The 27081-nt window shown below is 41.3% G+C and overlaps 1 protein-coding gene across 1 annotated transcript in view; it reads right to left on the bottom strand.

The window, feature by feature from the left end:
- The window catches only part of Nf1 (neurofibromin 1), a 1160697-nt gene that overhangs the window by 351206 nt on the left and 782410 nt on the right, over positions 1 to 27081 (bottom strand). Inside the window, exons 39-41 of the mRNA XM_071663491.1 lie at positions 24479 to 24640; positions 2026 to 2284; positions 1731 to 1875 (exon numbers count right to left, since the gene is read on the bottom strand). Coding sequence (XP_071519592.1) covers positions 1731 to 1875; positions 2026 to 2284; positions 24479 to 24640 — 566 coding nt within the window. The remainder of the gene's footprint in view (positions 1 to 1730; positions 1876 to 2025; positions 2285 to 24478; positions 24641 to 27081) is intronic.

Here is a 27081-nt window from a genome sequence, read left to right as displayed (position 1 = left end):
AGCAATACTCAACAAACTTATACCTCTGTAATTTGAGCACTCACTCTTATCCCCTTTGCCTTTGTACAATGGCACTATGCACGCATTCCGCCAATCCTCAGGCACCTCACCATGAGTCATACATACATTAAATAACCTTACCAACCAGTCAATAATACAGTCACCCCCTTTTTTAATAGATTCCACTGCAATACCATCCAAACCTGCTGCCTTGCCGGCTTTCACCTTCCGCAAAAAGCTTTTACTACCTCTTCTCTGTTTACCAAGTCATTTTCCCTAACCCTCTCACTTTGCACACCACCTTGACCAAAACACCCTATATCTGCCACTCTATCATTAAACACATTCAACAAACCTTCAAAATACTCACTCCATCTTCTCACATCACCACTACTTGTTATAACCTCCCCATTAGCGCCCTTCACTGAAGTTCCCATTTGCTACTTTGTCTTACACACTTTATTTACCTCCTTCCAGAACATCTTTTTATTCTCCCTAAAATCTAATGATACTCTCTCACCCCAACTCTCATTTGCCCTCTTTTTCACCTCTTGCACCTTTCTCTTGACCTCCTGTCTCTTTCTTTTATACATCTCCCACTCAACTGCATTCTTTCCCTGCAAAAATCGTCCAAATGCCTCTCTCTTCTCTTTCACTTATAATCTTACTTCTTCATCCCACCACTCACTACCCTTTCTAATCAACCCACCTCCCACCTTCTCATGCCACAAGCATCTTTTGCGCACTCCATCACTGATTCTCTAAAACTACTATGATCTAAAATATCTATTGGCTTTATATAAAGCTCTGGGGTACAACATGAATCTAAAAATTCTCTTTTTGTACTAGCACTTAGACTTTTTCCTGGAAAATCTTGGAGCAGTCAGTGATGAGCATGGCAAAAGATTTCACCAGGATATTTTGAACAAAGAAAAGCAGTACCAAGGAAAGTGGAGCCACTCTATGTTGGCAGATTATTGCTGGAAACTAAAGGAGGGATGTTTCTGAGGCCAAATAATTTGGTATGTTTTTTAAGTTTAATGCCAGCCTTATTTAAGAATAGTATGCACTTATCAAAAAATTTAGTTGCTCTATCACTTAAAACCCATGCCTGATAGAAAATTCTAAAAAACTATTCAAATTCACCATAAAAAGTAGTATAAGGTTTGCCTATTTTAGTTCACAGGACAAAAAGAAATTGAAGAATCTTTTTAACCAGTGATAACTAAAACCTTTTTGAAGCTAATTTGATATCTAATTAAGAGCCAAAAGGGGGTTAAATATTGTCCAAATCAACAAGTGTAAGTCTGTGGTAAGGAGTTTTGAGGCCAAGATATTAAATGTATATTCCATACCCAAGAGTTAGGTATGGAAAATTAGTGCCCAGGAAATAACCCTCAAATGTAATGGGTTTCAATTTATATAATTATATTTTGCATAGTAACAAGTTTTTCAGGAATATAACCCTGTTGTTTTACATGGGGTAGCTAAATACTAATGAAATTTGCTTGTTCCTTGTTAACCTTGACTCATGCAAACCCATAAATCAAATATATAATTTACCAAAACAAGAACCTACCAACCATGGGCAAACCAAACAGACTAACTCCATGGTTTGCCTTGACGACTTCGGACTGATGACTACAGTCTTACTCTCACATTCATTGTTCATTCTACTAATCATTGAAGCATAACTTTTAAAAGATAAGGCTATTTCATGACAATCTTACCTTAGTCCTCGCTCGCCTGTATGTCTGTATGAGGATCTAAAAGCTGTGACTGCAGCAGATTTCACCTTACTAATGCCAAAGAGAAGGTAAAATTTGGGCAGGGAAAACTCATCCAGGCAAAGTCGTAACACACGCTGAGTATCCTCTGTCAAAATTCAGGTATTATTAGGAAAAACAAAAATGTAATGAAAACCGAAGCTTACTTTAGATCCGTATAATATAATATGGTTCATAATGTCTGTCATAGATTATGGAAGCCACAGAAGAACCTCAAACAAGACTAATATATTCTTACCTAAAAATGAGGGTTTGGTACAGGTACACAATGAATGAATGATATTGATCACCAGACCATGTGTGGATGCTCTCATGGAAATAGGCCCAGTGCACACCAAAAATGTAATAATGTGAAACAGGTACGGAAGGTGGCGCGCGACATCCAGGCAGTTATTGAAAGAGAGCATGAGTAAATATCGTGCCAAAATGGCTATATCATCCCACATTAGATGCTGCTCCAAGGTTGGTGTTGGTGATGTACATGTCTTGTCTATTACCTGTGAATTACAAAACATTTATTCACACTACATTCTATGCTTGTTTGCCTGTGAATTACAAAACATTTATTCACACTAAATTCTATGCTTGTTTGCCTGTGAATTACAAAACATTCATTCACACTAGATTCTATGCTTGTTTGCCTGTGAATTACAAAACATCTATTCACACTACATTCTATGCTTGTTTGCCTATATCAACACATTATTCCCTAATAAAGCCACAATCTTTATCACGAATCTTCTTCAAACATTCTAGAACATGTCCACTTCTCTCCACATTCTTGCATGTGAGGCATAGCAATATTACTAAAATCATTTATCAAAGGCTTCACAACATCAACCAAAGAGAGAAAATGCACAAAGTTTCAAAGAAATCTACAGACTACGCATTTTGTTGCTATGCACCACAGTAGTTCAAGCATTACATCCTTTGTAATCACAACATTACAGCTAGTATCCAGCAGGATGGTCCATGCAAAGCTTCCTACATATTCAAAAACTTTCATGCTTTTGTTGCCATATAGAAAGGTGGTTCCTGCAGCCTCCTTTTTACACCTTGATCCTTCCCTCTTCTTTATATTTCTAATCCACCACACCTTTTTCAATTACACATTCTTTCTTCTTCCTTTGCCCTTATATCAAATCTCAAAGCATTCCCGCTGACCTCACTTATATACAATACATAAGTTTTAATTGATAACCTATCCCTTCACAGTATTGTTCCCTTCCATTTTCACGGTCTCTTGTCTATTTCACTATCTCTGCCTTTATGTGCATAATTATCATCAACTATCTGCACTCTACTAACAGCTCTCCATATATAAATTCACATTTCTCAATCATACACTGATTGGAGTTGCAACAATCAAATGACTTGCATTTCTTATTTTCACTGCTCTTAAAACTTTGGGGTATCTGTCATTCTTACAGAATTATCTATTATCTAACCACCTTTCACACCAGAAATATTACTGAATGTGATTACCTTAATATCATAGATTCAAGTCCTGTTCATGCACACTTTAAAATAACCATATTTCATCCTGTTGTAAATGGGTACCAAGTCCATATCAGTAAAAAATTAAAAGATTTCAACCATAATGCTTACCATAGTACTTCTTTGTACAAAATAATCTAAGGAAATGATGCACCTGAATCAGATCAGCCCAAAACTAGATGACTGTTGTAAAGAATACAAGTTAATCTATTGACCGCAGCAGCCCCATATTCTATACTTGCCCTCAGTGGGAGACTTGTCAAAAAATAAAAAATTATCTTTAATCTGTGCATACCATATGAAAGACATTTAATATTTTCTAAAATAAATAATAAATAAGACAATGTGGCAGATCTGTACTACTGTACTCTAGGCTCGCAGATGAACATACACTGAACACCCTTACCAATCAACCAACAACACAGTCACCCACTATCTAAAAAAATTAAGCTGCAATACCATCTAAACCAATCGTCTTGCCAGATTTCATCTTCCACAAGGTTTTCACCACCTCTTTTCTCTTCACTAAACCACTCTTCCTGACCCTCTCACTTCACACACCACCCCAACCAAAACACACCATCTGCAACTCTAGCATAAAACACATTCAACAAACCTTCAAAATACTCACACTCTATCTCCTTCTCACTTCATCACTATCTGTTATCACTTTCCCCCTTGCCCTCTTCACTGATGTATCCATTTATTCTCTTGTCTTACACTCATTATTTACCTCCTTCCAAAACATCTTTCATTCTCCCTAAACTTTAATGACACTCTCTTACCTCAACTCTCATTTGCCCTCTTTTTCAAGCCTTGCACCTTCCTCCTGACCCCCTAACACTTTCTCTTATACATCTCCCAGTCATTTCCACTCTTTCCTTGTAAGTATCGTTCAAATGCCTTCCTTTTCTCTTTCACTAACAACTTTACTTCTTCATCCCACCACTCACTACCCATTCTAATCTGCCAACCTCCCACCTTTCTCATTCAATAAGCATCTCTTGCACAAACCATCAGTGCTTCCCTAAATACATTCCATTCTTCACCTGCTCTCATCATTTGCTCTAACCTTTTGCCATCCTACATTCAATCCCTCCTGGTACTTCCTCACACAAGTCTCCTTTCCAGCTCACTTACTCTCACCACTGTCTTTTCCCTGACATTCTCTCTTCTTTTTTGAGAACCTCTACAAACCTTTATCTTTGCCTCCACAAGATAGTGATCATACATCCCACCATCTGCTCCTCTCAGTGCTTCCCTAAATACATCCCATTCTTCACCTGCTCTCATCATTTGCTCTCACCTTTTGCCATTCTACGTTCAACCCCTCCTGGTACTGCCTCACTCAAGAGTCTCCTTTCCTAGCTCACTTACTCTCACCACTCTCCTTTTCTCTGACATTCTCTCTTCTTTTATGAAAACTCCTACAAACCTTTATCTTTGCCTCCACAAGATAGTGATCATACATCCCACCATCTGCCCCTCCTAGAACATTAACATTCAAAAGTCTCCTTTACATGCCTATTAATCAACAAATAATCTAATAATGCCCTTTGACCATCTCCCATTCATATATGTATACTCACATATCTCCCTTTTCAAACCAGGTATTCCCAACCACCAGTCTTTTTTTCAGCACACAAATCCACTAACTCTTCACCATTTCCATTCACAACACTGAAAACCCCATGTACAACAATTATACCCTCAACTGCCACATTACGCATCTTCGCATTTAAATCACCCTACATCATGCTACATCAAAAGTCCGGGAAATGGCAAATATGAACGAAAAAAAAGTTAGAGTGGAGAAAAACTGGAGGAAGTGAGTCACAGGGTGAGAGAGGGGGCAACAACAATGTTATATGGTTGCAAGGTAAGGGCTACAGATAGGGTTGTACAGAGGAGGGTGGATGTGTTGGAAATGAAATGTTTGAGGACAATATGTGGTATGAGGTGGTTTGATTGAGTAAGTAAAGAAGGGGTAAGAGAGATGTGTGGTAATAAAAAGTGTGGTTGAGAGAGCAGAAGAGTGTGCGTTGAAATGGTATGGACACATGTGTCAGAGGTGGAAGGAAGAAGAAGTGGGAGACCAAACTGGAGGTAGAAGGATAGAGTGAAAAAGATTTTTAGCGATCGGGGCCTGAACATACAGGAGGGTGAAAGGTGTGCAAGGACTAGAGTGAATTGGAACGATGTGGTATACTGGACTTGTACTGCCAATGGACTGAATCAGGGCAAGTGAAGTGTCTGGGATAAACCATGGAAGGGTCTGTGGGGCCTGGATGTGGAAAGGGAGCTAACGTTTTGGTGCATTACACATGACAGCTAGAGAATAAGTGTGAGCGAAGGTGGCCTTTTTTTGTCATTTCCTGGCACGACCTCACTGTGTGTGTGTGTGTGTGTGTGTGTGTGTGTGTGTGTGTGTGTGCGTGTGTGGAGGGGCTATTTCCTGTGTGGCGGGGTAGCATCAGGGAATGAATGAAGGCAGCAAGTATGATTATATATATATATATTTCTTTCGTCTGTTTCCTTGCGCTACCTCGCAAACGCGGGAGACAGCGACAAAGTATAAAAAAAAAAAAAAAATATATATTTTTTTTTTGCTTTGTCGCTGTCTCCTGCGTTTGCGAGGTAGCGCAAGGAAACAGACGAAAGAAATGGCCCAACCCCCCCCATACACATGTATATACATATGTCCACACACGCAAATATACATACCTACACAGCTTTCCATGGTTTACCCCAGACGCTTCACATGCCCTGATTCAATCCACTGACAGCACGTCAACCCCGGTATACCACATCGATCCAATTCACTCTATTCCTTGACCTCCTTTCACCCCCCTGCATGTTCAGGCCCCGATCACACAAAATCTTTTTCACTCCATCTTTCCACCTCCAATTTGGTCTGCCACTTCTCCTCGTTCCACCTCCGACACATATATCCTCTTGGTCAATCTTTCCTCACTCATTCTCTCCATGTGCCCAAACCATTTCAAAACACCCTCTTCTGCTCTCTCAACCACGCTCTTTTTATTTCCACACATCTCTCTTACCCTTACGTTACTTACTCGATCAAACCACCTCACACCACACATTGTCCTCAAACATCTTATTTCCAGCACATCCATCCTCCTGCGCACAACTCTATCCATAGCCCATGCCTCGCAACCATACAACATTGTTGGAACCACTATTCCTTCAAACATACCCATTTTTGCTTTCCGAGATAATGTTCTCGACTTCCACACATTCTTCAAGGCTCCCAGGATTTTCGCCCCCTCCCCCACCCTATGATCCACTTCCACTTCCATGGTTCCATCCGCTGCCAGATCCACTCCCAGATATCTAAAACACTTTACTTCCTCCAGTTTTTCTCCATTCAAACTTACCTCCCAATTGACTTGACCCTCAACCCTACTGTACCTAATTACCTTGCTCTTATTCACATTTACTAGTAACTTTCTTCTTTCACACACTTTACCAAACTCAGTCACCAGCTTCTGCAGTTTCTCACATGAATCAGCCACCAGCGCTGTATCATCAGCAAACAACAACTGACTCACTTCCCAAGCTCTCTCATCCACAACAGACTTCATACTTGCCCCTCTTTCCAAAACTCTTGCATTCACCTCCCTAACAACCCCATCCATAAACAAATTAAACAACCATGGAGACATCACACACCCCTGCCGCAAACCTACATTCACTGAGAACCAATCACTTTCCTCTCTTCCTACACGTACACATGCCTTACATCCTCGATAAAAACTTTTCACTGCTTCTACCAACTTGCCTCCCACACCATATATTCTTAATACCTTCCATAGAGCATCTCTATCAACTCTATCATATGCCTTCTCCAGATCCATAAATGCTACATACAAAACCATTTGCTTTTCTAAGTATTTCTCACATACATTCTTCAAAGCAAACACCTGATCCACACATCCTCTACCACTTCTCAAACCACACTGCTCTTCTCCAATCTGATGCTCTGTACATGCCTTCACCCTCTCAATCAATACCCTCCCATATAATTTACCAGCAATACTCAACAAACTTATACCTCTGTAATTTGAGTACTCACTCTTATCCCCTTTGCCTTTGTACAAAGGCACTATGCACGAATTCTGCCAATCCTCAGGCACCTCACCATGAGTCATACATTAAATAACCTTACCAACCAGTCAATAATACAGTCACCCCCTTTCTTAATAAATTCCACTGCAATACCATCCAAACCTGCTGCCTTGCCGGCTTTCATCTTCCGCAAAGCTTTTACTACCTCTTCTCTGTTTACCAAATCATTTTCCCTAACCCTCTCACTTTGCACACCACCTCGACCAAAACACCCTATATCTGCCACTCTATCATCAAACACATTCAACAAACCTTCAAAATACTCACTCCATCTCCTTCTCACATCACCACTACTTCTTATCACCTCCCCATTTGCGCCCTTCACTGAAGTTCCCATTTGCTCCCTTGTCTTACGCACTTTATTTACCTCCTTCCAGAACATCTTTTTATTCTCCCTAGAACAATGGAAGTAAGGGGAGTGGGGGAGGAATGGGATGTATTTAGGGAATCAGTGATGGATTGCGCAAAAGATGCTTGTGGCATGAGAAGAGTGGGAGGTGAGTTGATTAGAAAGGGTAGTGAGTGGTGGGATGAAGAAGTAAGATTATTAGTGAAAGAGAAGAGAGAGGCATTTGGACGATTTTTGCAGGGAAAAAATGCAATTCAGTGGGAGATGTATAAAAGAAAGAGACAGGAGGTCAAGAGAAAGGTGCAAGAGGTGACAATGAGGGCAAATGAGAGTTGGGGTGAGAGAGTATCATTAAATATATATATATATATATATATATATATATATATATATATATATATATATATATATATATAAGAATATATGGTGTGGGAGGAAAGTTGTTAGAAGCAGTGAAAAGTTTTTATCGAGGATGTAAGGCATGTGTACGTGTAGGAAGAGAGGAAAGTGATTGGTTCTCAGTGAATGTAGGTTTGCGGCAGGGGTGTGTGATGTCTCCATGGTTGTTTAATTTGTTTATGGATGGGGTTGTTAGGGAGGTAAATGCAAGAGTTTTGGAAAGAGGGGCAAGTATGAAGTCTGTTGGGGATGAGAGAGCTTGGGAAGTGAGTCAGTTGTTGTTCGCTGATGATACAGCGCTGGTGGCTGATTCATGTGAGAAACTGCAGAAGCTGGTGACTGAGTTTGGTAAAGTGTGTGGAAGAAGAAAGTTAAGAGTAAATGTGAATAAGAGCAAGGTTATTAGGTACAGTAGGGTTGAGGGTCAAGTCAATTGGGAGGTGAGTTTGAATGGAGAAAAACTGGAGGAAGTGAAGTGTTTTAGATATCTGGGAGTGGATCTGGCAGCGGATGGAACCATGGAAGCGGAAGTGGATCATAGGGTGGGGGAGGGGGCGAAAATCCTGGGAGCCTTGAAGAATGTGTGGAAGTCGAGAACATTATCTCGGAAAGCAAAAATGGGTATGTTTGAAGGAATAGTGGTTCCAACAATGTGGGCTATGGATAGTGTTGTGCGCAGGAGGATGGATGTGCTGGAAATGAGATGTTTGAGGACAATGTGTGGTGTGAGGTGGTTTGATCGAGTGAGTAACGTAAGGGTAAGAGAGATGTGTGGAAATAAAAAGAGCGTGGTTGAGAGAGCAGAAGAGGGTGTTTTGAAGTGGTTTGGGCACATGGAGAGGATGAGTGAGGAAAGATTGACCAAGAGGATATATGTATCGGAGGTGGAGGGAGCAAGGAGAAGAGGGAGACCAAATTGGAGGTGGAAAGATGGAGTGAAAAAGATTTTGTGTGATCGGGGTCTGAACATGCAGGAGGGTGAAAGGAGGGCAAGGAATAGAGTGAATTGGAGCGATGTGGTATACCGGGGTTGACGTGCTGTCAGTGGATTGAATCAAGGCATGTGAAGCGTCTGGGGTAAACCATGGAAAGCTGTGTAGGTATGTATAGTTGCGTGTGTGGACGTATGTATATACATGTGTATGGGGGGGGTTGGGCCATTTCTTTCGTCTGTTTCCTTGCGCTACCTCGCAAACGCGGGAGACAGCGACAAAGTATAATAAAATAAAAAATAAATAATATATATATATTTATATATATATATATATATATATATATATATATATATATATATATATATATATATATATATATATATATATCTGGATCTGGAGAAGGCATATGATAGAGTTGATAGAGATGCTCTGTGGAAGGTATTAAGAATATATGGTGTGGGAGGCAAGTTGGTAGAAGCAGTGAAAAGTTTTTATCGAGGATGTAAGGCATGTGTACATGTAGGAAGAGAGGAAAGTGATTGGTTCTCAGTGAATGTAGGTTTGCGGCAGGGGTGTGTGATGTCTCCATGGTTGTTTAATTTGTTTATGGATGGGGTTGTTAGGGAGGTGAATGCAAGAGTTTTGGAAAGAGGGGCAAGTATGAAGTCTGTTGTGGATGAGAGAGCTTGGGAAGTGAGTCAGTTGTTGTTTGCTGATGATACAGCGCTGGTGGCTGATTCATGTGAGAAACTGCAGAAGCTGGTGACTGAGTTTGGTAAAGTGTGTGAAAGAAGAAAGTTAAGAGTAAATGTGAATAAGAGCAAGGTAATTAGGTACAGTAGGGTTGAGGGTCAAGTCAATTGGGAGGTAAGTTTGAATGGAGAAAAACTGGAGGAAGTAAAGTGTTTTAGATATCTGGGAGTGGATCTGGCAGTGGATGGAACCATGGAAGCGGAAGTGAATCATAGGGTGGGGGAGGGGGCAAAAATCCTGGGAGCCTTGAAGAATGTGTGGAAGTCAAGATCATTATCTCAGAAAGCAAAAATGGGTATGTTTGAAGGAATAGTGGTTCCAACAATGTTGTATGGTTGCAAGGCGTGGGCTATGGATAGAGTTGTGCGCAGGAGGGTGGTTGTGCTGGAAATGAGATGTTTGAGGACAATGTGTGGTGTCAGGTGGTTTGATCGAGTAAGTAATGTAAGGGTAAGAGAGATGTATGGAAATAAAAAGAGTGTGGTTGAGAGAGCAGAAGAGGGTGTTTTGAAATGGTTTGGGCACATGGAGAGAATGAGTGAGGAAAGATTGACCAAGAGGATATATGTGTCGGAGGTGGAGGGAACGAGGAGAAGTGGGAGACCAAATTGGAGGTGGAAAGATGGAGTGAAAAAGATTTTGAGTGATCGGGGCCTGAACATGCAGGAGGGTGAAAGGAGGGCAAGGAATACAGTGAATTGGATCGATGTGGTATACCGGGGTTGACGTGCTGTCAGTGGATTGAATCAGGGCATGTGAAGCATCTGGGCTAAACCATGGAAAGTTGTGTGGGGCCTGGATGTGGAAATGGAGCTGTGGTTTCGGGCATTATTGCATGACAGCTAGAGACTGAGTGTGAACGAATGGGGCCTTTGTTGTCTTTTCCTAGCGTTACCTCACACACATGAGGGGGGGAGGGGGATGGTATTCCATGTGTGGCGAGGTGGCGATGGGAATGAATAAAGGCAGACAGTGTGAATTGTGTGCATGGGTATATATGTATGTGTCTGTGTGTGTATATATATGTGTACATTGAGATGTATAGGTATGTATATTTGCGTGTGTGGACATGTATGTATATACATGTGTATGAGGGTGGGTTGGGCCATTTCTTTCGTCTGTTTCCTTGCGCTACCTCGCAAATGCGGGAGACAGCGACAAAGCAAAAATATATACATATATCATCCCTGGGGATAGGGGAGGGAAAATACTTCCCACGTCTTCCCTGCGTGTCGTAGAAGGCGACTAAAAGGGGAGGGAGCGGGGGGCTGGAAATCCTCCCCTCTTGTTTTTTTTTTAATTTTCCAAGAGAAGGAACAGAGAAGGGGGCCAGGTGAGGATATTCCCTCAGAGGCCCAGTCCTCTGTTCTTAACGCTACCTTGCTAATGCGGGAAATGGCGAATAGTTTGAAAGAAAGAAAGATATATATATATATACCTATATATACCTATATATGTATACATTGAGATGTGTGTATATACATGTGTATGTGGGTGGGTTGGGCGATTCTTTCGTCTGTTTCCTTGTGCTACCTCGCTAACGGGGGAGACAGCAACAAAGTATAATAATAATAATATATTTCAATGTATACACACATATACATAGACATAAACATATATACACATGTACATATTCATATTTGCTACCTTTGTCCATTCCCATCACCAACCCACCACATATGAAAAACAGCACCCCCTCCCCACCGTGTGCATGAGGAAGTGCTAGGAAAAGACAACAAAAGCCACATTCATTCAAAATGAGTCTCTAGCTGTCATGTGCAATGCACCCAATCCACAGCTCCCTTTCCACATCCAGGACCCACAAAACTTTCCATGGTTTACCCCACATGCTTCACATGCCTGGTTCGATCCACTGACAGCACATCGACAACACATCATTCCAATTCATTCTATTCCTTGCACGCCTTTCACCCTCCTGTATGTTCAGGCCCTAACTGCTCAAAATTGTATTCACTCCATCCTTTCACCTCCAATTTGGTCTCCCATTTCTCCTCATTCCCTCCACCTCTTGACACATATACCCTCTTTGTCAATCTTTCCTCACTCATTCTCTCCATGTGACCAAACCATTTCAATACACCCTCTTCTGCTCTCCCAACCACACTCTATTCATTACCATACATCTCTCTTACCCTTTCATTACTTACTCAATCAAACCACCTCACACCACATATTGTCCTCAAATACTTAATTTCCAACACATCCACTCTCCTCCACATAACCCTATCTATAGCCCATTCCTCGCAACCATATAACATTGTTGGAACCACTATTCCTTCAAACATACCCATTTTTGCTCTCCAAGATAATGTTCTTGCCTTCAACATTCTTCAATGCTTCCAGAACCTTCACCCCCTCCCCACACCCTGTGACTCACTTCCACTTCTATGGTTCCATCCGCTGCTAAATCGACTCCCAGATGCCTAAAACACTTCTACTTCCTCCAATTTTTCCCTAATCAAACTTATCTCCTCATTAACTTGTCCCTCAACCCTACTGTACCTAATAACCTTGCTCTTATTCACATTTACTTTCAGCTTTCTTCTTTCACACACTTTGCCAAACTCAGTCAACAACTTCTGTAGTTTGTCACCCGAACCAGCCAACAGTGCTGTATCATCAGCAAACAACAACTTACTCACTTCCCAAGTTCTCTCATCCAAAACAGACTGTATACTTGCTCCTCTCTCCAAAATTCTTGCATTCACCTCCCTAACAACCCCATCCACAAACAAATTGAACAACCATAGAAACATCAAGCACCCCTGTCACAAACTGATTTTCACTGGGAACCAATCACTTTCCTTTCTACCTACTCGTACACATGCCTTACATCCTTGATAAAATCTTTTCACTGCTCCTAGCAACTTACGTCCAACACCATATACTCTTAATACCATCCACAAAGGATCTCTATCAACTCTCATCATATGCCTTCTCCAGATCCATTAAAAATACAAATATACAAATCCAGCGACAAAGTATAATAAAGTATAATAAAATATATATATAGGGGCCTGAACAAACAGGAGGGTGAAAGGCAAAAGTACTAGAAGCATTGGGGAACATGTGGGAAGAGAGAACAGCATTTGGAAAATCTGGTATATTTGAAGTTATAGTAGTTCCAGCATTATTCTATGGATGTGAGGCATCTCTATCAACACTATCATATGCCTTCACCAGATCCATAAATACTACATACAAATCCATCTATATTTCTAAGTATTTTTCACACAAATGCATTCTTCAAAGCAAGCGCTTGATCCACACATCCTCTACCACTTCTGAAAGCACACTGCTCTTCCCCAATCTGATGCACTGTACATGTCTTCACCATTTCAATCAATACCCTCCCATATAATTTCCCAGGACCACTCAAAAAACTTATACCTCTCTAATTTGAACACTCACCTTTATTCCCTTTGCCTTTGTGCAATGGCACTATCTAATGATACTCTCTCACCCCAACTCTCATTTGCCCTCTTTTTCACCTCTTGCACCTTTCTCTTGACCTGCCTCTTTCCTTTATACATCTCCCAGTCATTTCCTCTATTTCCCTGCAAAAATTGTCCAAATGCCTTTCTCTTCTCTTTCACTAATATTCTTACTTCTTCATCTCACCACTCACTACTCTTTCTAATCTGCCCACCTACCACGTTTCTCATGCCAAAAGCATCTTTTGCACAAGCCATCACTGCTTCTCTAAATACATCCCATTCCTCCCCCACTCCCCTTACATCCGTTGCTTTCACCTTTTTCCATTCTGCCCTCAGTCTCTCCTGGTACTTCCTCATACAGGTCTCCTTTCCAAACTCACTCACTCTCACCATTCTCTTCACCCCAACATTCTCTCTTCTTTTCTGAAAACCTCTACAAATCTTCACCTTTGCCTCCACAAAATAATGATAAGACATCCCTCCAGTTGCACCTTTCAGCACATTAACATGCAAAAGTCTCTCTTTCACACGCCTATCAATTAACACGTAATCCAATAACGCTCTCTGGCCATCTCTCCAACTTACATATATATACTTATGTATATCTCTCTTTTTAAACCAGGTATTCCCAATCATCCGTCCTTTTTCAGCAAACAAATCTACAAGCTCTTCACCATTCTCATTTACAACACTGAACACCCTATGTACACCAATTATTCCCTCAACTGCCACATTACTCACCTTTGCATTCATATCACCCATCACTATAACCCAGTCTCCTGCATCAAAACTGATAACACACTCACTCAGCTGCTCCCAAAACACTTGCCTCTCATGATCTTTCTTCTCATGACCAGGTGCATAGGCACCAATAATCACCCATCCACCTTCAGTTTTACCCATATCAATACTTATTCATTTATTCATTATACTTTGTCACTGTCTCCCACATCAGCAAGGCAGCGCAAGGAAACAGATGAAAGAATGGCCCAACCAACCCACATACACATGTATATACATACACGTCCACACACACACATATACATACCTATACATTTCAATGTATACATATATATACATACACAGACATACATATATACATATGTACATAATTCATACTTGTTACCTTTATTCATTCCCATCACCACCCCGCCACACATAAAATGACAACCCCCTCCCCCGGATGCGCGTGGGGTAGCGCTACGAAAAAAATAACAAAGGCCACACTCGTTCAAACTCAGTCTCTAGCTGTCATGTATGATGCACCCAAAGCACAGGTCCCTTTCCATATCCAGGCCCAACAAAATTTCCATGATTTACCTCAGACGCTTCACATGCCCTGGTTTAATCCATTGACAGCACGTCGACCCCGGTATACCACATCACTCCAATTCACTCTATTCCTTGAATGGCTTTCACCCTCCTGCATATTCAGGCCCCGATCGCTCAAAATCTTTGTCACTCCATCCTTCCACCTCCAATTTGGTCTCCCACTTCTCCTCGTTCCATCCACCTCTAACACATATATCTTCTTTGTCAATCTTTCCTCACTCATTCTCTCCATGTGACCAAACAATTTCAATACACCCTCCTCTGCTCTCTCAACCACACTCTTTTTATTACCACACATCTCTCTTACCCTTTCATTACTTACTCGATCAAACCATCTCACACCACATATTGTCCTCAAACATCTCATTTCCAGCACATCCATCCTCCTCCGCACAATCCTATCTATAGCCCATGTCTCGCAACCATATAACATTGTTGGAACCACTATTCCTTCAAACATACCCATTTTTGCTTTCTGAGATAATGTTTTTGTCTTCCACACATTCTATAAAGCTCCCAGAACCTCCCCCACCCCCACCCTGTGACTCACTTCCGATTCATTGGTTCCATCTGTTGCAAAATCCACTCCCAGATATATCTAAAACACTTCACTTCCTCCACTTTTACTCCATTCAAACTTACCTCCCTCAACCCTACTGTACCTAATAGCCTTGCTCTTATTCACATCTACTCTCAGCTTTCTTCTTTCACACACTTTACCAAACTCAGTCACCAGCTTTTCAGTTTCTCACCCGAATCAGCCACCAACGCTGTATCATCAGCAAACAACAACTGACTCACTTCCCAAGCCCTCTCATCCACAACAGACTGCATACTTGCCCCTCTCTCCATAACTCATGCATTCACCTCCCTAACAACCCCATCCATAAACAAATTAAACAACCATGGAGATATCATGCATCCCTGCCGCAAACTGACATTCACTGAATCAATCACTTTACTCTCTTCCTACTCATACACATGCCTTACCTCCTCGATAAAAACTTTTCACTGCTTCTAATAACTTACCTCCCATAGTATATACTCTTAAAACCTTCCACAGAGAATCTCTATCAACTCTATCATATGCCTTCTCCAGATCCATAAATGCTACATACAAATCCATTTTTTTTCTAAGTATTTCTCACATACATTCTTCAAAGCAAACACCTGATCCACACAACCTCTACCACTTCTGAAACCATACTACTCTTCCCCAATCTGATGCTCTGTAAATGCCTTCACTCTTTCAATCAATACCCTCCCATATAATTTCCCAGGAACACTCAACAAACTTATACCTCTGTAATTTGAGCACTCACCTTCATCCCCTTTGCCTTTGTACAATGGCACTATGCATGCATTCTGCCAATCCTCAGGCACTTCACCATGAGCCATACATACATTGAATATCCTCACTGACCAGTCAACAACACAGTCACCCCCTTTTTTGATAAATTCCACTGCAATACCATTCAAACTCGCCATCTTGCCGGCTTTCATCTTCCTCAGAGGTTTCAATACAGCTTCTCTGTTTACCAAATCATTCTCCCTGACCCTCTCACTTCACACACCACCTTGACCAAAACACCCTATATCTGCCACTCTATCATCTAAGAAATTCAACAAACTTTCAACATACTCACTCCATCTCCTTCTCACATCATCAGAACTTGTTATTACCTCCCCATTAGCCCCCATCACCGATGTTCCCATTTGTTCTCTTGTCTTACACACTTTATTTACCTCCTTCCAAAACATCTTTTTATTCTCCCTAAAATTTACTAATATTCTCTCACCCCAACTCTCTCATTTGCCCTCTTTTTCACCTCTTACATATTTCTCTTGACCTCCTGCCTCTTTCTTTTATACATTTCCCCACAAAAGTCCTCCAAATGCCTCTCTCTTCTCTTTCACTAATAATCTTACTTCTTCATCCCACCACTCACTACTCTTTCTGATCTGCCTACCTCCCACGCTTCTCATGCCACAAGCATCTTTTGCACAAACCATCACTGCTTCCCTAAATACATCCCATTCCTCCCCACTCCCCTTATGTCCTTTGCGCTCACCTTTTTCCATTCTGCACTCAGTCTCTCCTGGTACTTCCTCACACAAGTCTCCTTCCCAAGCTCATGTATTCTCACCACTCTCTTCACCCCAACATTCTCTCTTCTTTTCTGAAAACCTCTACAAATCTTCACCTTCACCTCCACAAGATAATGATCAGACATCCCTCCAGTTGCACCTCTCAGCACATTAACATCCAAAAGTCTCTCTTTCATGCGCTTATCAATTAACACGTAATCCAATAACGCTCTCTGGCCATCTCTCCTACTTACATACGTATACTTATGTATATCTCTCTTTTTAAACCAGGTATTCCCAATCACCAATCCTTTCTCAGCACACAAATCTACAAGCTCTTCACCATTTCCATTTACAACACTGAACACCCCATGTACACCAGTTATTCCCTCAACTTCCACATTACTTACCTTTGCATTCAAATCACCCATCACAATAACCCAGTCTCGTGCATCAAAACTTCTAACACACTCACTCAGCTGCTCCGAAATCAATTGCCTGTCATAATCTTTTTTCTCATGCCCTGGTGGATATGCATTAATAATCACCCATCTCTCCATCCACTTTCAGTTTTACCCATATCAATGTATACATATTTATCTTATCATCCTTTGTCGCTGTCTCCCGCGTTAGCAAGGTAGTGCAAGGAAACAGACAAAAGAATGGCCCAACCCACCCACATACACCTGTATATACATACACATACATACACAGACATATACATGAATACACATGTACATAATTCATACTTGCTGACTTTATTCATTCCTGTCGCCACCCTGCCACACATGAAATGACAACCCCCTGCTCCTGTATGCGCCTGAGATAGCGTGAGGAAAGGACAACAAAGGCCACATTCGTTCACAGTCAGTCTCTAGCTGTCATGCATAATGCACCCAAAGTACAGCTCCCTTTCCCTATACAGGCCCCACAAAATTTCCATGATTTACCTAAGACGCTTCACATGCCCTGGTTCAATCCAATGACAGCATATCGACCACAGTATACCTAATCGTTCAAATTCACTCTATTCCTTGCAAGCCCTTCACCCTCCAGCATCTTCAGGCCCCGATCGCAAAAAATTCTTTTTCACTATATCCTTCCACCTCCAATATGGTCTCCCACTTCTCCTTGTTCCCTTCACCTCTGACACATATATCCTCTTTGTCAATCTTTCCTCACTCACTCTCTCCATGTGACCAAACCATTTCAAAACACCCTCTTCTGCTCTCTCAACGACTCTCTTTTTGATATATATACATCCGTGCCGCAAACCTACATTCACTGAGAACCAATCACTTTCCTCTCTTCCTATACGTGCACATGCCTTACATCCTTGATAAAAACTTTTCACCACTTCTAAGAACTTGCCTCCCACACCATATATTCTTAATACCTTCCACAGAGCATCTCTATCAACTCTATCATATACCTTCTCCAGATCTATAAACGCTACATACAAATCCATTTGCTTTTCTAAGTATTTCTCACTTACATTCTTCAAAGCAAACACTTCTGAAACCACACTGCTCTTCCCCAATCTGATGCTCCATGCATGCCTTCACCCTCTCAATCAACACCCTCCCATGTAATATCCCAGGAATACTTAACAAACTTATACCTCGGTAATTTGAGCACTCACTTTTATCCCCTTTGCCTTTGTACAATGGCACTATGCAAGCATTCCACCAATCCTCAGGCACCTAACCATGAGTCATACATACATTAAATAATCTTACCAACCAGTCAACGATACAGTCATCCCCTTTTTTAATAAATTCCACTGCAATACCATCCAAACCCGCTGCCTTGCAACCTTTCATTTTCTGCAAAGCTTTTACTACCTCTTCTCTGTTTACCAAATGATTCTCCCTAATCCTCTCACTTTGCACACCAACTCGACCAAAACACCCTATATCTGCCACTCTATCATCAAACACATTCAACAGACCTTCAAAATACTCACTCCACCTCCTTCTCACATCACCACTACTTGTTATCACCTCCCCATTAGCCCCTTCAATGATGTTCCCATTTGTTCCCTTGTCTTAAGCACTTTATTTACCTCCTTCCAAAACATCTTTTTATTCTCCCTAAAATTTAATGATACTCTCTCACCCCAACTCTCATTTGCCCTCTTCTTCACCTCTTGCACCTTTCTCTTGACCTCCTACCTCCTTTTTTAATACATCTTCCAGTCATTTGCATTATTTCCCTGCAAAAATCGTCCTAATGCCTCTCTCTTCTCTTTCACTACTAATCTTACTTCTTCATCCCACCACTCACTGCCCTCTCTAATCTGCCCACCTCCAATGCTTCTCATGCCACAATCATCTTTTGCACAAGCCATCACTGCTTCCCTAAATACATCCCATTCTTCCCCCACTCCCCTTACCTCCTTTGTTCTCACCTTTTTCCATTCTGTACTCAGTCTCTCCTGGTACTTCCTCACACAAGTCTCCTTCCCAAGCTCACTTACTCTCACCACCCTCTTCACCCCAACATTCTCTCTTCATTTCTGAAAACCTCTACAAATCTTGACCTTCGCCTCGACAAGATAACGATCAGACATCCCGCCAGTTGCACCTCTCAGTACATTAACATCCAAAAGTCTCTCTTTCGCGCGCCTATGAATTTAAGACGTAATCCAATAACGCTCTCTGGCCATCTCTCCTACTTACATACGTATACTTATGCATATCTCTCTTTTTAAACCAGGTATTCCCAATCACCAGTCCTTTTTCAGCACATAAATCTACGAGCTCTTCACTATTTCCATTTACAACACTGAACACCCCATTTACACCAATCATTCCCTCAACTACCACATTACTCTCCTTTGCACTCAAATCACCCATCACTATAACCCAGTCTCATGCATCAAAAGTACTAACACACTCACTCAGCTGCTCCCAATACACTTGCCTCTCATGATCTTTCTTCTCATGTCCAGGTGCATATGCACCAATAATCACCCATCTCTCTCCATCCACTTTCAGTTTTACCCATATCAATCTAGAGTTTACTTTCTTACACTCTATCACGTACTCCCACAACTCCTGTTTCAGAAGTAGTGCTACTCCTTCCCTTGCTCTCGTCCTCTCACTAACCCCTGACTTTACTCCCAAGACATTCCCAAACCACTCTTCTCCTTTACCCTTGAGCTACGTTTCACTCAGAGCCAAAACATCCAGGTTCCTTTCCTCAAACATACTACCTATCTCTCCTTTTTTCTCATCTTGGTTACATCCACACACATTTAGACACCCCAATCTGAGCCTTCGAGGAGGATGAGCACTCCCCGCATGACTCCTTCTTCATGCCGGGAGTGCTCATCCTCCTCGAAGGCTCAGATTGGGGTGTCTAAATGTGTGTGGATGTAACCAAGATGAGAAAAAAGGAGAGATAGGTAGTATGTTTGAGGAAAGGAACCTGGATGTTTTGGCTCTGAGTGAAACGTAGCTCAAGGGTAAAGGGGAAGAGTGGTTTGGGAGTGTCTTGGGAGTAAAGTCAGGGGTTAGTGAGAGAACAAGAGCAAGGGAAGGAGTAGCACTACTCCTGAAACAGGAGTGGTGGGAGTATGTGATAGAGTGTAAGAAAGTAAACTCTAGATTGATATGGGTAAAACTGAAAAGGGATAGAGAGATTATTGGTGCATATGCACCTGGGCATGAGAAGAAAGATCATGAATGGCAAGTGTTTTGGGAGCAGCTGAGTGAGTGTGTTAGTACTTTTGATTCACAAGACCGGGTTATAGTGGTGGGTGATTTAAATGCAAAGGTGAGTAATGTGGCAGTTGAGGGAATAATTGGTGTACATGGGGTGTTCAGTGTTGTAAAAGGAAATGGTGAAGAGCTTGTAGATTTATGTGCTGAAAAAGGACTGGTGATTGGGAATACCTGGTTTAAAAAGAGAGATATACATAAGTATACGTATGTAAGTAGGAGAGATGGCCAGAGAGCGTTATTGGATTACATCTTAATTGATAGGCGCACGAAAGAGACTTTTGCATGTTAATGTGCTGAGAGGTGCAACTGGCGGGATGTCTGATCATTATCTTGTGGAGGTGAAGGTGAAGATTTGTAGAGGTTTTCAGAAAAGAAGAAAGAATGTTGGGGTGAAGAGAGTGGTAAGAGTAAATGAGCTTGGGAAGGAGACTTGTGTGAGGAAGTACTAGGAGAGACTGAGTACAGAATGGAAAAAGGTGAGAACAAAGGAGGTAAGGGGAGTGGGGGAGGAATGGGACGTATTTAGGGAAGCAGTGATGGCTTGCGCAAAAGATGCTTGTGGCATGAGAAGCGTGGGAGGTGGGCAGATTAGAAAGGGTAGTGAGTGGTGGGATGAAGAAGTAAGATTATTAGTGAAAGAGAAGAGAGAGGCATTTGGACGATTTTTGCAGGGAAGCAATGCAAATGAGTGTGAGATGTATAAAAGAAAGAGGCAGGAGGTCAAGAGAAAGGTACAAGAGGTGAAAAAGAGGGCAAATGAGAGTTGGGGTGAGAGAGTATCATTAAATTTTAGGGAGAATAAAGATGTTTTGGAAGGAGGTAAATAAAGTGCGTAAGACAAGGGAACAAATGGGAACTTCAGTGAAGGGGGCTAATGGGGAGGTGATAACAAGTAGTGGTGATGTGAGAGGGAGAAGGAGTGAGTATTTTGAAGGTTTGTTGAATGTGTTTGATGATAGAGTGGCAGATATAGGGTGTCTTGGTCGAGGTGGTGTGCAAAGTGAGAGGGCTAAGGAGAATGATTTGGTAAACATAGAAGAGGTAGTAAAAGCTTTGCATAAGATGAAAGATGGCAAGGCAGCGGGTTTCGATGGTACTGCAGTGGAATTTAATAATAAAGGGGGTGACTGATTGTTGACTGGTTGGTAACGTTATTTAATGTATGTATGACTCATGGTGAGGTGCCTGAGGATCGGCGGAATGCTTGCATAGTGCCATTGTACAAAGGCAAAGGGGATAAAAGTGAGTGCTCAAATTACAAAGGTATAAGTTTGTTGAGTATTCCTGGGAAATTATATGGGAGGGTATTGATTGAAAGGGTGAAGGCATGTACAGAGCATCAGATTGGGGAAGAGTAGTGTGGCTTCAGATGTGGTAGAGGATGTGTGGATCAGGTGATTGCTTTGAAAAATGCATGTGAGAAATACTTAGAAAAGCAAATGGATTTGTATGTAGCATTTATGGATCTGGAGAAGGAATATGATAGAGTTGATAGAGATGCTCTGTGGAAGGCATTAAGCATATATGGTGAGGGAGGCAAGTTGTTAGAGGCAGTGAAAAGTTTTTATCAAGGATGTAAGGCGTGTGTACGTGTAGGAAGAGAGGAAAGTGATTGGTTCTCAGTGAATGTAGGTTTGCGGCAGGGGTGTGTGATGTCTCCATGATTGTTTAATTTGTTTATGGATGGGGTTGTTAGGGAGGTAAATGCAAGAGTTTTGGAAAGAGGGGCTAGTATGCAGTCTGTTGTGGATGAGAGAGCTTGGGAAGTGAGTCAGTTGTTGTTCGCTCATGATACAGCGCTGGTGGCTAATTCGTGTGAGAAACTGCAGAAGCTGGTGAATGAGTTTGGTAAAGTGTGTGAAAGAAGAAAGCTGAGAGTAAATGTGAATAAGAGCAAGGTTATTAGGTACAGTAGGGTTGAGAGACAAGTCAATTGGGAGGTAAGTTTGAATGGAAATAAACTGGAGGAAGTGAAGTGTTTTAGATATCTGGGAGTGGATTTGGCAGCGGATGGAACCATGGAAGCAGAAGTGATTCATAGGGTGGGGGAGGGGGTGAAAGTTCTGGTAGCGTTGAAGAATGTGTGGAAGTCGAGAACATTATCTCGGATAGCAAAAATGGGTATGCTTGAAGGAATAGTGGTTCCAACAATGTTATATGGTTGCGAGGCGTGGGCTATAGATAGAGTTGTGCAGAGGAGGGTGGATGTGCTGGAAATGAGATGTTTGAGGACAATAATTGGTGTGAGGTGGTTTGATCGAGTAAGTAATAAGAGGGTAAGAGAGATGTGTGGTAATAAAAGGAGTGTGGTTGGGAGAGCAGAAGAGGGTGTTTTGAAATGGTTTGGTCACATGGAGAGAATGAGTGAGGAAAGATTGACAAAGAGGATATATGTGTCAGAGGTGGAGGGAACAAGGAGAAGTGGGAGACCAAATTGGAGGTGGAAAGATGAAGTGAAAAAGATTTTGAGTGATCGGGGCCTGAACATGCAGGAGGGTGAAAGGCGTGCAAGGAATAGAGTGAATTGGAACAATGTGGTATACCGGGGTCGATGTGCTGTCAATGGATTGAACCAGGGCATGTGAAGCGTCTGGGGTAAACCATAGAAAGTTCTGTGGGGCCTGGATGTGGAAAGGGAGCTGTGGTTTCGGGCATTATTGCATGACAGCTAGAGACTGAGTGTGAACGAATGGGGCCTTTGTTGTCTTTTCCTAGCGCTACCTCACACACATGAGGGGGGAGGGGGTTGCTATTTCATGTGTGGCTGGTTGGTGATGGGAATGAATAGAGGCAGACAGTATGATTCCTGTACATGTGTATATATGTCTGTATGTGTATATATATGTATACGTTGAGATGTATAGGTATGTATATTTGCGTGTGTGGACGTGTATGTATATACATGTGTATGAGGGTGGGTTGGGCATTTCTTTCGTCAGTTTCCTTGCACTACCACGCTAACGCGGGAGACAGCGACAAAGCAAAATATATATATTTACGTATTTACAATTTTCTATTTTCTCTAATTGCATTTTGTGTGGTACACCTTGAAATATGGGTGTATGCACAGAAGGACACCAAATTCAGTATAAATCTAGAGTATTTTCTGCATTCTCCTCTGCCCTCAAGAAGTTGGCATAAATATGGCACTTGTGTCAGGCATGCATTGAGTTGCTGACTGCATTTTGTTCACAAAACCATAATTATTATTTGTTTCAGTCACTATCTTGTCCAAATCATTACCAAAATCTCATAAGAAATAGTCCAGCTCAGAATTCTCAGTAGCAGAACATGTACCTGTTATACCTGAATGATCTAGGTCACAAACAAACTGTGTTGGAGTGAAGTTGGCAATATCTGTTGATGCCCACTAGGCATATGGCGGATACAATACTGCACTGTACTTCCACTTTTTCTGCCACCACCTAATCTCTTCATACTGGGACTGGGAACATCATCCTCACTGCAAGCTCTCCCTAGTGCCTTCATTTTTCCACATTTTTGTGAAAGCTACTTCCACCTGATTAACTATCACTCTCCTCTAAACTGTTATCAAGTGTATCTAATGAGTCTATATAATAATTTGTGTTTCCTTGTTTGGCTCTCAAGAGCTGAAGTTGTTGTCCTATACGTGGCAACAATGTGATGGTTAACTGCCACTTTGGTAGACAAAATATTGAACCCTCTACAATGTCTGTTTGTGAATTCTCATCAATTAACATTCCTAGTCATATATGGACTATCTAAAAATGAAATCCCATATACGGGATACTTGCAGTCAACTCCCAGAGGTGTAGTCCCATATAAGGGACATTAGCAGTCGATGGGTTAATCTTATCATACACCCACTCTGCTCTTTGTCTACAGTCAATACAAACCTTATTTGAAAGTTTTTAAGAAACCATGAACTAAAAAAGGCCACTGCAGTTAAGTAGTTTCTGTGCCAATGAAATGTGGTCAAGAGGTTTATAATCAAGTATAAAACAACATATCATTTACTTACCCTACAGAGTCGGCCTATGACTTTTCTGGCTACTGAAGCTACATTAGCTGATGCTAAGGCAACAGCCGTATCAGCCATAATCTCTGCCTGACCAGAACCCAGGCCACCTGTGACTGACCGCTTGATGAAAGAGTCTAGCACCATGTCGATTAATTCAGAAACCTGCCAAATGCAGAAAAAGTTAAAGAGATGTCCTATCCCTCTGTCACATATCTAGAAAATAAATTGGAAAGTCAAAAGTAAGGCAGGGAAATGTGCAAGAAAGGTTTTTATTCACTATATAAAAATCTAGCTTTCACACCTCTTAGGAAAACATACAGTAATGTTCGTCTCCTATAACAAAAAGTGTGTACAGTCTATTATGTAATGAAAATCACAACCTGGACTTACATTAAAAAGCAAGCAGTTTTAATGTAAGAGATAAGGTATTAGTGATGGGAGATCTGAATGTGAAACTAGGTAATGTGACAGCTGAGGGTATATTTTGGGGGCATGAGGTATTCAGAAAAAATAGAAATGATGAACAGCTAGTAAAGTTGTGTTCTGATAAAGGACTATTGACTGGGAATACCACTTCTATGTATCTAAAATAATTCACTTCCTTCAATCTTTCTCTATTCAAACATGCACCTTTCAATCCTTAAAACTTAATAACTGCATTTATTCACAGTTATTTTCAACTTTCTCCTTTCAAGCACTCTTCTGAACTTAAAATCCAACCTCTGCAATTTTTCACTCAAATCTACCACTAGCAACAATATATAGCTCATTTCAATGCTCCCTAACACCAGACAGATTGCAGCCCTGCTCCTGCCTACAAAACTCCACTGCATTCACCTTCCTTACCATCTGATCCCAAAGCAAATCAAAAAACCATTGTGACTCCACACATCTATGCTGCAAATCATCCAACACCTGTAACCACTCATCCTTCTCTTCTTCTAGCAGCTTTCCTTCCAAATCATACAATTATAGCAAGTTCCATACAGCATCCCTATCAACCCTACCATATCCTTTCTACAGGGTCATAAGTACCAATGACAAATCCCACTGTTTCTCCACGTCTTTTCCACTAACATCTTTCAAAGCAAACACTTGATCCACACCTCTACCACTTCTGAAGCCATGTCCTTCCTTCCTAATCTGAACCCCTATGCATGCCACCCACCTCTCAATCATTAGTCTCCTATACAACTTCAAAGGTATATAAAATAAAACCTCTGTCCTTTTTCATTTCAGCATCATAGCAAGTATTTCCTTACTCAAGTGGGATGTTTATAGCATTCGCAAGGTTGCACCAAGAACAGATGGAGTATGGCCTCATTTGCTCAAGTTGACATGTAGTGAGGCTACAGCTCCTATCCACATCAAGTAATATAGCCTGTTTTGTAGTGTCCCCTAAGCTCTTTGCATGCCATACTCAGCCCACTGACTGCATGTCACTCCTTGTTTATGCAACAATATCAATTTATTCATTTTAGTTGTATTTACCCAAAGCTATGCTTTTTGTTTTAATGCTGAATTTGGCTTTATGTCGTTGTTATTATATTAGAGTGAGAATACAAGATGTAGAGGATTGTCTTCTCTTTGATTCATCCTGCCTGGTTATCATGAGCAGACAAGAGGCACAGCTATTGTAACAGTTTATTTCAATGCTCCATTTCTCTCTATCCCATGCACTCCTTTCATCCTTATGAAAGTTCAGGTTCCATTATCTCAAACCTTCTTTCACTTCAATCCCCCATCTCCTTCTCAGTTTCCCCTTCCCCCTTACTTTCTACTTCTGATCTCTACATATATGTAGAAAGCCTCTTCCAACTCAACCTTTTCATTTGTCCAAACCATTTCAGCTCACCCTGATCAGCTCACCAAGTCACGAGCTGCTCCCTACTCTGCCCCTTTCTTACAATGTCATTTCATACATGATCAACCCTCCTCATCCCACATGTACCTTGCTCTATTGAAAATGGGCAATCTTTTGACTTATGGCATCTGAAGTGGCATCTCCTAGGTAAAATGAAAGTTACCTAAACTGCCTGTTTTTGATGCTAAGAGTTGAAGGATAGTTCTGTTTTTTTCTTTTTTTTTTTACACTTTGGAGGTTCCAATCACAGACAAAAGTCCACATCAAAGCCAGGCCTTTATTGAAATAGTGAGAGGATTATGGAAGGGAAAAAGACGAGACAATGGAGAGCATTTATGAATTCTGGAGGAAGTGAAAAAACTCTTTTAAAATGTGCCAGGTCAGAGTTACTGGGAAAGACAATTTCATTTAATTTATGAAAGCATTTGAATCAAATGTGAAAAACTGAAAACCCACTGATTTGCCATAATTGGTGGGAAAACATCAGTCTGAACAAAAAAAATTCATATTTTCCTCAGGAATTTCATCTCCAACACATTCATCCATTTTTTCTTGTCCATTAAGGGCTTACAACTTGCACTCATGCAACATTATCAAAAAACCATTAAACATACCCAGTTTTACTCTAGCGCCAGTTTTGCCATAGTGCACCGCATCACCAAGCCCATTGCCTTATTTCCAATGGCTAGCCTTTCCTAATCTACATAATGCTGATATCCAGCACCCTCTATTACAGTTT

This window comes from Panulirus ornatus, chromosome 7 (assembly GCF_036320965.1).
Source record: "Panulirus ornatus isolate Po-2019 chromosome 7, ASM3632096v1, whole genome shotgun sequence".
NCBI lineage: Eukaryota > Metazoa > Arthropoda > Malacostraca > Decapoda > Palinuridae > Panulirus > Panulirus ornatus.
The sequence above is the reverse complement of the archived record's forward strand: the minus strand, read 5'-3'. Positions and strand labels throughout refer to the sequence as shown.